Source organism: Metarhizium album, assembly GCF_000804445.1.
Source record: "Metarhizium album ARSEF 1941 chromosome Unknown scaffold_15, whole genome shotgun sequence".
Classification (NCBI taxonomy): Eukaryota; Fungi; Ascomycota; class Sordariomycetes; order Hypocreales; family Clavicipitaceae; genus Metarhizium; species Metarhizium album.
In genome coordinates this window covers 535,228-546,729 of record NW_024467589.1, presented here as the reverse complement: position 1 = coordinate 546,729, position 11,502 = coordinate 535,228, and the positions used below count along the sequence as shown (strand labels likewise).

Below are 11,502 nucleotides of genomic sequence, written 5' to 3'. Positions count from 1 at the left end.
TCGACGGGTTGGCCGCACTGTCTGCACAGTGTCCGTCGCGCTGTGCGGTGAACGTTCAGGCTGGTTCAACTTCCAAGTCCAATGCTCCGAGGCCGGCCGGACGGGGCTTGTTGGCCACAACTTCAAGCACCAGTGACGCCGCTGCAAGCAACTGCATGGTCATTGCACGCCATCGAATTTGTTCAATCCTTGGTTACCCAACGCTGCTCCCCACGCTGGTTGAACCGGTTCCAAGGCTTCGGTCCGCCGCCTGAAGCACCAGTGCCGCGCCTTGGCATGCACGATACATCCAAATACCACCTAGGCGCTTACTAGGGTCTAAGTACTTTGACCTACCTAAGTACTCAGAAGTACCTACCTGGGAACGAACTTGATACTCCAGAGTCCGCAGCGCCTTCCAAGTAGGCTATAGATGTAACGTCATGTTCCCCACAATACGTACTGTGTCGTCGAGTTCCACCGACGTCCCAGCACTAGCTGTATAGTAATGCGGCGTTTGGCGAACTCGACCGACACATTCTCGCGTCAGCTTGCAACTTTTCCCCCGTCTCTTGTTCTCCATGTAAACACAGCGTTGAAATTTGCCGTCTCTGATCCATCGCCTTCACACCGTCCCCGATTCACCGAGCGCCTGCGATGGTGACATCGACGCGGGTCGGAGCATGAATTGAGTGTTAAAGCGGCCAACCCCAAGAGCTGGCCGACGTCGCCATGGCCAGCAATCGCTTCCAGTCGCTGAGCGCAGCCTCCAACTTGAGATCCGAAATTGCTTCGCAGGGCTCACCGTCACTATCCACAGGGCAAGCCACCCCAGACAGCCAGAAGCACCCGCGCAAGAGAAAGGGACACCGAGGTGGCAAAAAGAAGCGATCGCGACGAAAGAGTTTCGCTGCTCTTACCGAGGACAGCCATGATGAAGCTGGTCCCTCACGCTCCGGATTGCTGTATCAGGTGCCCGAAGCCAATCTAAGCGGTACCAGCATCGACAGCGAGGTGTTGCTCGACCATCGGTGAGCTTGCAACAGAATAGACGTGGTCATGTGTATGAGCTGACGGTTCGTGTCGACAGAGAGCAGAGACCTATGCGAACTCGCCGCTCAAGCACCATAGCCGCGCAGAGTTCCTTCCATAACCCCTTTGCCTCGACTCCGGGTGGCAGCCGACTGCGATCTATGCACACACCCAATAGCCCCGATGCGAATGGCGAGCGTGACCCGTGGGACGAGACGGCTCCTCTGTTGTCAGCATCCGCAAAGAGAGGGACCCCAACGGGCCCCTCGAGCTATGGAGCGAGTGAATCCAGGACCGCCAGGAACAGAAGTCCGAGATCCAGCAGGTCGTCCAAAACCAAGCTGGCCCCTTCGCAGAAGGATGGCTACGATGTGAACCATCCGCCATCCGTCCCGGGCTCTCCGGCCTTCCGTGCTGCGACCGGCCCAGAGATGGTGTTCGGAGACGTCATGATTCGGGATGATTTGTCCCTTCCGAGTGGTATGAGCGGCCGATGCTCAGACAATGAGGAGGCCGTGTCGGACACAGAAGGTTCCATTCGTGACCACAAGCCCGAGATAAACCGCCGAACGACGGTAGACGCCCCTGTGGACGTATGCTTCCCCGCCCCCGGCATGTCAGAGCTTGGCGAAGAGGAAGATGATGCTCAGTCACGAGATCCTCAAATCCACCGGCGGCGTGCTCGTCGACGACATGGCCAATGGCCGGACCTGTCGGTGCTGGAAGAATGGAGACACTATGAAAAGGAGGATCGAAGCGAAGAACGACGGGTAAAACGAATAACGGAGCCGCAGTTGATCAACGGCCGGCTACGTCCCGTGCGAAAGGGCTGGTTTCAGACTGACGAAGAGATACCATATCGATTCACGTATTTTAACGAAGAATTCCAAAGCACCATCCATAGTCAGACAATATCCGAGCTCGTTCAGCCAGGAAGCGACTTTCGAGAGCTTTTTATCCCAGATCCTCGCATTCTGTCAGATGACGAGAGCAGCGACAGCGATAATGAGAACATCTCACTGGCAACGAGGCGTCAGCGGTCCTTCGTCGGCCCCGATGTCGACTCCAAGCTTTCTACACGCCAGCCATCCATTGCCGACTCGCGAAAAGGAGGAGCAGGCACCATGTCACCCAGCTTGGATCCCCTGAACCATTCCAGGCGCGTAAGCCCAAGCGGCGTCAAATCGCCCGCAGGCAGCGCTTATCCCGCCGCCGCAGACACAACTGAGAGGCCCATTAGATATGGGGACAGACCCGTTTGGTGGCTCGATGTTCTGTCGCCCACAGAAGCGGAAATGAAAGTCATTGCCACGGCATTCGGAATCCATCCCCTCACCGCCGAGGATATAATGCTTCAAGAAGCCCGGGAGAAAGTAGAACTATTCCGCCACTACTATTTCGTCAACTACCGCACATTTGACCAGGACATCAACAGCGCCAACTACCTCGAACCGGTCAACATGTACGTCGTCGTTTTCCGCGAGGGAGTGCTCAGCTTTCACTTTTCCATGACGCCGCACCCTGCAAACGTACGCAGACGTATCCGCCAGCTGAGAGACTATCTCATTCTGTCATCCGACTGGATATCATACGCCATCATCGACGACATCACCGATGTCTTCCAACCTCTTATCCAGAATATCGAAGACGAGGTTGACGAGATTGACGAGAACATCTTGCGCATGCATACCCCCGAGAAGGACGAGAAAACAGCCCACCTTCGCGACGACAGCTCCTCCTTCTTCGACTCGGGAGACATGCTCCGAAGAGTAGGTGACTGTCGCAAGCGAGTCATGAGTCTCTATCGCCTCCTGGGCAACAAGGCAGATGTCATCAAGGGCTTCGCCAAGCGGTGCAATGAAAGCTGGGAGGTTGCGCCTAGGTCCGAAATCGGGCTCTATCTGGGCGACATCCAAGATCACATCGTGACAATGAGGGTCACTATGAAAAGTTTGCCCTTGCCCCCCCCCCCGCCCCGTTTGCTCTCCAATGGACAAGAATCAACCAGCTAACCGGCGTGCAGGATACTGGCCCGCTCCCACGGCAACTACCTCGCCCAGATCAACATCCGCATGAACGAGCGGCAAGAGCAAACCGCCGATGTCCTCGGAAGGCTCACCGTCCTGGGTACCATTGTGCTCCCCATGAACATCATCACCGGCTTGTGGGGCATGAACGTCTGGGTTCCCGGGCAGCAGTACGAGGGTGACTTGTCGTGGTTTGCTTGGATAACGGCCGGCTTGCTGCTCTTTGGCCTGGCCTGTTATATGATTGCAAAGAGGGTATATAAGATCGTTTAAGAAAAAACTGCTCAAGACTTTGCAGCCTGCAGGTCCATCCCGGCATGTTGGTCCCGGTGCACCACCACACGGTGTTGGAACTACCATCACGGAGCCACGGCCGACTTGTAATTTATTCTTGATTCTTGGAGAGGAGTACTAAAGCGATGAGTTGTCTTTTTTGGTTTGTGGTTCGGACATGTATACAGTCTGGCCTGTATCTGATACCGTATTGAGCAGTTGTTCATTGTTCAGACATCATTGCCTTATTAGCGTCAATGACACGTTCGATCGCGACCCTTTGCCTCACCGTGAAATGCGTGTGCGTGTGTACTTGGGAAGTGTCCGTCTTTTATTAGGATTGGTAGTATTCTTAGTATTTTTATCAACTATCCTTTGAATTTTGTTTGCGACATTTGCCGCCGTCTTTGATATACGCCCCCTTCGACTTGGACGAAAACTGAACGTAGCAACCGCTATTGCGCCGGCTCAACCTGACTCTAATCCAGAATGACCTCTCAATGTGCAGCAGCAAATTGATATCTGGGCACGGAGCGCCCCCCCTTTTTTTTGGCCCGGTGTGGACTACGCATTCCTACACACTTCACCTGACCGGTTGAAAAACGTCGTCGTCATGATCGTCTTTACTTGTGGCATGTCGCATTCTCATCTCCGCTGACCGGCAAATGTGGCTCTCAGAGCCATGATTTGCTGCCTGTCGGCATCCGAAAGCATGTCGATTTGGGCCTGCGTCAGGTCCATGACTGCTCTCATCAGAGCGTCGGGGTCCTGGGCGGCCGCAGGAGACGGTTGTGGTGCCACCGGGGCGCCAAAACTCGGCTGAGCTGCTGCGGCCGCGGCGGGAGGCGCATATGTCATGCCGGCTACCGGTGGTGTGTTGTTGTTCGCGGCTGCGTAGCCCGACGCGGCTGCGGAGCCGGGATACGCCGTCGCTGGTTGCTGCGGCGCCGGCAGAGGAGCTGTAGGGTCGGCAACAGACTGAATAGCTTCGGGGGAGACCAGTCCCATGAGAAGAAGAGCCTCGAATACGGCGTACGCAAGTTGTGGCGCCTGCTGGAGAAGCTCTGTCGCCCTCTGTGGCTCAGAGGTCGCCAGCGTCTTCATCTGGCCGAGGATGTCGAGCAGTTGGGAGGGCGGCAGGGTGTTGAGAGTTCGTGAGATGGCGTCGGTGCAGGTCAGCCCCGGGGGGATTTCCTTTCCGGCGGGCAGGGGAGGCAGTGGGCTTGCTTGTGTGCCGTACGCGTTGGTCGGCGTGCCATTTGTCGGGTTTGTTGTGGACTTTGTGTCTGTTAGCGAGTGGAGGGTTGCGAGGCCAGGGCAAGGTGCTTCGAGGCCCGTACCTGGCTATTGTCGTCGTCACCGCTCTTTTGTTCATTAGAAAAGTCGACGCGGAGCTTGCGACCCATAACCTCGTAGTCGTTCAAATTTCGTACCGCAGACGAAGCGCTGTCTGTTGCACAAAATGAGGTCAGTACAGTCTCCGAGGCATGCGCTCGTTGGTGACGGAGGGGGTTTGCTCCACGAACCAGTATCGGGATAGTCGGCAAACCCAAATCCCTTTGGACGGCCTGTTTCAGAATCATATACTAGTCGGAACCGTTCGACCTTGCCGGCGCGGCTGAAGAGTTCCGTAATCTGTTCTTCTGAGAGTCCTATACTGCGAGTTAGAACGGGCAGAAACGACGGAGGCGCGTCCACTTTTGGGGGAGAAAATAAGAGGAAAGAAAAAGAATGAAGATGAAGATGAAAAATGTACCGTAGGGGATATTGCCCACGAATACGACACGGGACGGAGGTCTCGTTGACATTGTATCGTGGTGGACAGGGCGAGACCTATCGTCAGCGTCGCCGTCGGTGATGTCGCGGAGGGGACAAGGAGCGGCAGATCGCTAATTACCGCTGCCGGGCGCTATGTGTCACCTGTGACCCAATGGCCTTCAGGGACAGCTGAAGAGGAAGGTGATTCAATGCAGATGGCCTCCGTGTGTTGGTAGCAGGTGGGAGACGGAACGCTTTGAATACACGGGTGCAAAACTACAAATTCCGCACGACGACGCTATCGTGGCGCAGGCTGTACCAACAAGGCGTTGCGTTGCGTTGCGTGCGGTCGTCCGTCCGGGCCGCAGCCTGGCCTTGGCCTGACAGTGCCTTTCTGGTCTTAATAAGCGAGGCACCAGCCTCAAGCGCCATGACGCGCTGACGTGCACGGGGCTTGCCGTCCAAATTTGGCTCCCTGGAATCTGGGATCCAACCCCTGCCCGTTTGCTGACCCCCACAAAGGGTTTTCCTGCAAGCTACGGAGTACGGAGTACTGTGGCTTCTTTAAGCCTCGCCCAGGTTGGACCAGTACTTGCGACTGTGGCCTCAACCTCGTCCAAGATTCTTTGATCGCTGCCATCTCGCGGCCCTCAATTGTGTATTACGCATCACTTCCCGGCTTTATTTAGCCACCCATTTTCCACACGTCCACCATCTTTGGTGCAACCAACCAGTCTGCCCAGCCACTGGCTTTGTTCTTCCTGTCGCCTGTTCTCGTTCTCCCGTGGTCCTCGGAATTGTTCGTCCTCCATTCACTTACTTGCCTTAACAGGCGACAGCTTAGTGGGGAGCTTGTCACCAGCCGTCACGTCACCGTCGAGTCTTGGACGTCGAGCCACGACGAGCCGCTTTAGCCATGCCGCCCAAGTCGAGATTCACGAGGCTGGATGCCTTTACAAAGACGGTTGACGAGGCGCGAATCCGCACTACAAGCGGTGGTGTCGTGACGATTGTATCGCTTCTCGTCGTTCTCTTCCTGTCTTGGGGAGAATGGGCCGACTATCGACGAGTCGTGGTACGCCCAGAATTGGTGGTAGACAAGAGCAGAGGTATGGTGGTCCCTACACTCTACTCTTTCTTACAACTTGGAAGTTTGCGGATGCTAATGGAGCCTGTGCAGGAGAGCGAATGCAAATCCACCTCAACATGACCTTTCCTCGAATGCCTTGCGAGCTCCTCACCCTCGATGTCATGGATGTGTCTGGGGAGCAACAGCACGGGGTATCCCATGGTGTGAAGAATGTCCGCCTTCGTCCTGAATCCAAAGGTGGCGGCGTCATTGACATCAAGTCTATGAAGGTCCACGACGATTCTGCCGAGCATCTGGATCCCTCTTATTGTGGTGGATGTTACGGTGCTACTGCGCCCCCCAACGCACGAAAAGCAGGGTGCTGCAATACCTGCGATGAAGTCCGAGAGGCGTACTCAATCCAGGGCTGGGCGTTTGGCAGGGGGGAAAACGTCGAGCAGTGTACCCGTGAGCACTATGCCGAAAGGTTGGATGAACAACGTGAAGAGGGTTGCCGCGTCGAGGGCCATCTCGAGGTCAACAAAGTTGTTGGAAACTTTCATCTTGCCCCTGGTCGCAGCTTCAGCAACGGCAACTTGCATGTTCACGACCTCAAGAATTACTGGGAGGCCCCCAACGGCAGGCAGCACGACTTCACGCACACCATCCACCAGTTGCGTTTCGGCCCCCAGCTTCCTGCCGCAGTTTTCGAACGACAGGGCAAGAATTCTATGCCTTGGACAAATCATCATCTTAACCCTCTGGACGGCACCAAGCAGGAGACTAACGACCCAGCCTTCAACTACATGTATTTCGTCAAGATTGTGCCCACGTCGTACCTGCCCCTCGGTTGGGAGAAGAAACTCAATGGCGCGGCTGGGTCGACGTATGGTAATGCCGATGGCAGCATTGAGACTCACCAGTACTCGGTCACTAGCCACAAGCGGAGTCTCGAGGGAGGCAACGATGCCGCTGAGGGTCACGCAGAACGTCAGCATTCGCAGGGCGGCATTCCTGGCGTCTTCTTTTCATATGTGAGTATCATCAAGGGACCTGCCGGCTTCATGCCGATATCCTAACTTTCTGGCAGGACATTTCTCCCATGAAGGTCATTAATAGAGAGGAGCCGGCCAAGACCTTCACTGGTTTCCTTGCAGGTCTCTGCGCGATCGTCGGCGGCACGCTCACGGTCGCGGCTGCTATTGACCGTGGGCTGTTCGAGGGTGCCGCGAGACTGAAGAAGATGCGGTCAAAGGACTTGTAAGAGGAAAAAAAGCAATCTCTTGTGTATTTGTCGTGGAAACGGTTTTCTTGTTTGTTTTGTTTTGTTTCTGTTTTTGTTTTAGGGCATGGGCTTGGGCGTTTTTCCCTCTTTCTTTTGTTCTTGGATGACCTGGTTACCTTTGAATCTTGGGGAGGGAGACAGACAATGTTACCAAGGGATGCGTCGCATAAGGCAGAGTTTGGAGCGGGCATGGGGATTACGCGGTCAAAAAAATTAGAAACTGAAGGAGAAGGACAGGCAGACAAATATGGGCGCAGGATATTTTGCAGTGGGTGCTTAGTTCCGTGTAAATTCCGTCTAGGGCGGTGGTTGTTATTTGATGCGCGCGAAAATTTACGCTTAGTGCTTGGCACCTCTCAAGGCTGTAGTGACGGGGACGCGTGACGTGAGATATGCCGGTCAGAAAGACTTGGGATGAAAGATAGGACACTGCAGCCGGAGTTGTATCATCGAATACTGCACTCCGTACTCGGCCGGTTTGTCGGCATTTCCCTCCAATTGCATCATGCATGGGTACCAGTTGACGATGCTGTGTGGTTCACGTTGTGTGATGGTTCTTGGTTACTTGGGAATTGGGCAAGGGGAGGCCTTGATAACCTCCCAGACATGGGTTGGTGTGCTGTCCGAGCGTTTCACTGGCCAGTGCAGACATGTGGCGCCCATGATTGCTTTGCCCTTGAGCTGTCTCCCTTGACGGGCTTGCTGCATGTGTCACGACTAACGACTCGGGAGGTAAACTCGGAGGTATCTATCGGTGTCTTCCCAGAGCAGCCCTGGTGCGTGGGATGCGAGGCCGGGATGTACGGTGGGTGTAAGTTACCGTTCGTCTTCCCGCGACGATGTTATGGGCGTCTTCGGTTGATAGCCGACGGGGGAGCGCAATGCAATGCAATGCAGTGCGGCATGTCGTCGCCGCCCAAAAATGTGCGTATTAAGTCACTCGTGCTCCTTACAAGGCGCACTTCAATTGGTAAGTAGTTGGCAGGTCAACTGGTGACGATTCCAGGGGCCACATCTTTGATACCACATGGGACGCAGAGCCACGTATTGTATAGTCTCTGGTCTGCAGGAGCTTTCGACCGACCACAAAGAGGGAGAGAATCGTGACGAAAGACGGAAAAGAGAAAGAGAGAAAGAAGGGACGAACACCATGAGCAAAACATGCCGCGGCGGTTAGAGAAATAGAGACGTACCCAACCGACGAACGCATTCGAAAAATTGAGCCATGTGTTTAACAAGTTGACCGGTCGTTACAGGGTAGCAGCAGATGGCCGACGACGGGAGGGAGACGGTGGGATCTGAGGCGGTCTTGGGGGAACGTACGGAGTACTCCGCACAGAGCACAATTTTTTCAACGTTGTTATTATTGGAGGCGAGGGAGGAGATCAAATGGGGCGAGATGTGAGCCTGTGGATATCCTGCTGGGACGAGAATGCAGATGACCCGACTATTGCTCGCCTACCTCAGCTGACCTGACTATTGTAGTTGACCTGACCTGACTATTGCTATGGGGCGCCTACTACTTTCTAATTGGCTAGAAGTTAAATTGCACTTATAGAGACTACTATTAGTAATTAAGAAATATATATAGAGAGCAGGGTTTTTTCCTCTATTAATACTTAGTAAGATTTCCTTCTAAATATATTATAAATTTAACTAGAATTAAATCTTAATTTAATCTTAATTTAATTTAATTTAGTCCTCTAACCTTACTATACTCTTCTTTCTCTATTAACTATTATAATAAATATTCTAGTTAGCTTGCTTAGAACTAAGAATATTAATAATAATTATAAACTTCTAGATTTACTTACTATTTATAATAAATTTATCTTTAATAGTAGAGATATTAATTCTATGCTTTTATAGAATATTTAAGCACTAAAAGATATTCTAGCTTCTAAGTATATACTATTTAATAAAGTAAGTTAAAATAATAAATATATTTTAATTATTATACTAACCTTTTTTATATAGGTTAAATATCTAGAAGCACCTCTATTACTATTAGCAAATTCCTTATTAAATAACTAAATTTAAATCCTAACTAATACATTAAGCGTTTATTAAGTCTTCTCTACTGCTTCTATTCTTAAAATGCTATAAACTTTAATAAATAGTATTAAATATATTATTTTAATAAAAGCATTAAAGAAAGAAGATGTTAAACAGCCTTAGAAAAGCATTTAATATAGTATTAAAAGAAGCTTTCCTGCTAAGGCAATAACTTTAGCAGCATTAGGAAGTATTCTAGTATTTTAATATACTTTTAAGTATACTAGTAGGAAAGCATGCTAATATCTTACCCTAGATTTAAAAACAATAAATTTTTTTTAGCCTCTAGTCTATAGCACTACTGCGCTAGCTTAAGACTGCCTCTAAAATACAAACTAATATAAGGACTTTCTTCCTTACACTTAATTGCCTCTACTTATAATGCTGCACAGCAGCTGCACTAGAGGCAAGGCAGCAGAGGAGATACTAATAGTTGTTAAAAGTAGTAATAAAAGGCTTGCCTAGAGTTGCTACTACTTAAATATAGAAAGAGAATAGTTTAATAAATAAAAACTAGGCAGTAATAAGCTGCCTATAACTTAAGACTAACTTAATAATACTTAAAAAGAAGTATATAATAAACTTATAAGCTATATTTTAAAGAGTAATACTCTTAAGAGAGCCTAAGTAATACTCTAAGTATATGCTAAGGCAGAGGTGCGCTAGGCTATAACTAAAGCTGTAATTAACTAAGATAATACCTCTATAACTTAAGGACAGCTATAGAAAGCTGTAATAACAGCAGTAAAGAAAGCTATAAAGATAGCTAAAAGACTGTAATTATAAGTAAGTATTACAGCTAGAGTATATTTAGCTTAAGCTCTAGCCCCCCCCTCTTTCTCTATCTTAATATAATAATATTATAAAGTGCTTATAAAAGAAAATACTATTATAAAAGTATATAAAGAGCAGGCTGCTGCTAATATAGTATTAGCTATAAACTAAGCTATTAGCTATAATGCTGCTATTACTATAAGGCACTTGCTAAGTAGCAATACTATAGTAACCTTCTAAGGCAAGGCAAAATAATATTAAGAGGAAACTAGCTAGATTTAAGCTGCCTTTAGCCTAGATATAACTATATACTAATAAGTACTTAGTATAATTATAAAAGAATTCCCTACTAAGTATATAAAAGTTAAAGGCCTTACTAAAGAGATAGTAAAGACAAATAAAGTAAGAGTTATATAGGCTACTTTATAGCAACCTTAGGGCAAGTCTACTATAAGAGCGCTCTTAATACTAAGTATAGAAGGACTAGAAGATATTAATAAGTTATACTAAGAAGGCTTAGTCTTCTAAGCTAAGATATTTAATACTAAACTATATAATAAGGCTTTCTACTTAAGGTAGTGCTTTAACTACTATAGCATTAAGTATATAGCTAAATACTATAAGGCAATACTAAGGTGCAGCTAGTATACTGCTAAGCGCTATATAAATAGAGAATAATTATACTCTATAATTACTAGTAGTATTAGGAAAAAGTATATTTTATATAATAAAGCATACTTAGCCTAAGACTAAGCTTGCTCTATCTTAAAGAAGTACTAGAATAAAGCTAAGGAGAGATACTTAGAATGCTTAATAAAGTTTATAGACTACTAATACCTAAACTACTACTACTAGTAAATTATAATTAACTTTAACTTAGAGTTAGGCAGAGAATAGCCTACTTAGAAGAGAGGCTGTCTACTAGAGAGTAGAAATAAAACTAAGAATATAATACCTTTAGCTTAATAACTAGCTAGCATTCTACTATATATAAGCTGCTTTCTATTACTAAGAAATACTATAATACTAAGAATTAATATTATCTCTCTCTTCTAAAATACTTAAGATACTATACTAGAATATTAATAAGAAAAACAACTTTATCTATATAGCGCTTTACTACTAGCTTAATATTAACTTAATAGCAATATAAGAATAGAAACAGACAAAATAAAGCTAGCCTCTTAGCCTAGAGCTTAGCAGCTATAAGCTAGTATACTACTAGAGCAGAAATATAGTATATATTTATA

At 48.7% G+C, this 11,502-nt stretch overlaps 3 protein-coding genes across 3 annotated transcripts; 2 read left to right on the top strand and 1 right to left on the bottom strand.

Moving 5' to 3' along the window:
- Positions 1 to 711: 711 nt before the first annotated feature.
- On the top strand, positions 712 to 3,311 carry MAM_05776 (CorA family metal ion transporter; the record flags this gene model as incomplete). Its single annotated transcript, XM_040824574.1, has 3 exons — positions 712 to 1,010; positions 1,070 to 2,893; positions 3,035 to 3,311. The coding sequence occupies 3 exons, from the start codon at positions 712 to 714 to the stop codon at positions 3,309 to 3,311; spliced, it is 2,400 nt and encodes a 799-aa protein (XP_040677553.1).
- A 645-nt stretch (positions 3,312 to 3,956) lies between these two features.
- On the bottom strand, positions 3,957 to 5,119 carry MAM_05775 (RNA recognition motif containing protein; the record flags this gene model as incomplete). Its single annotated transcript, XM_040824573.1, has 4 exons — positions 3,957 to 4,589; positions 4,652 to 4,761; positions 4,838 to 4,963; positions 5,068 to 5,119. 4 exons carry the CDS (start codon positions 5,117 to 5,119, stop codon positions 3,957 to 3,959), a joined length of 921 nt encoding a protein of 306 aa, XP_040677552.1.
- Positions 5,120 to 5,985: 866 nt separating this feature from the next.
- Positions 5,986 to 7,402, top strand: MAM_05774 (endoplasmic reticulum-Golgi intermediate compartment protein; the record flags this gene model as incomplete). Its single annotated transcript, XM_040824572.1, has 3 exons — positions 5,986 to 6,178; positions 6,250 to 7,172; positions 7,229 to 7,402. The coding sequence occupies 3 exons, from the start codon at positions 5,986 to 5,988 to the stop codon at positions 7,400 to 7,402; spliced, it is 1,290 nt and encodes a 429-aa protein (XP_040677551.1).
- Between the last annotated feature and the right edge of the window lie 4,100 nt (positions 7,403 to 11,502).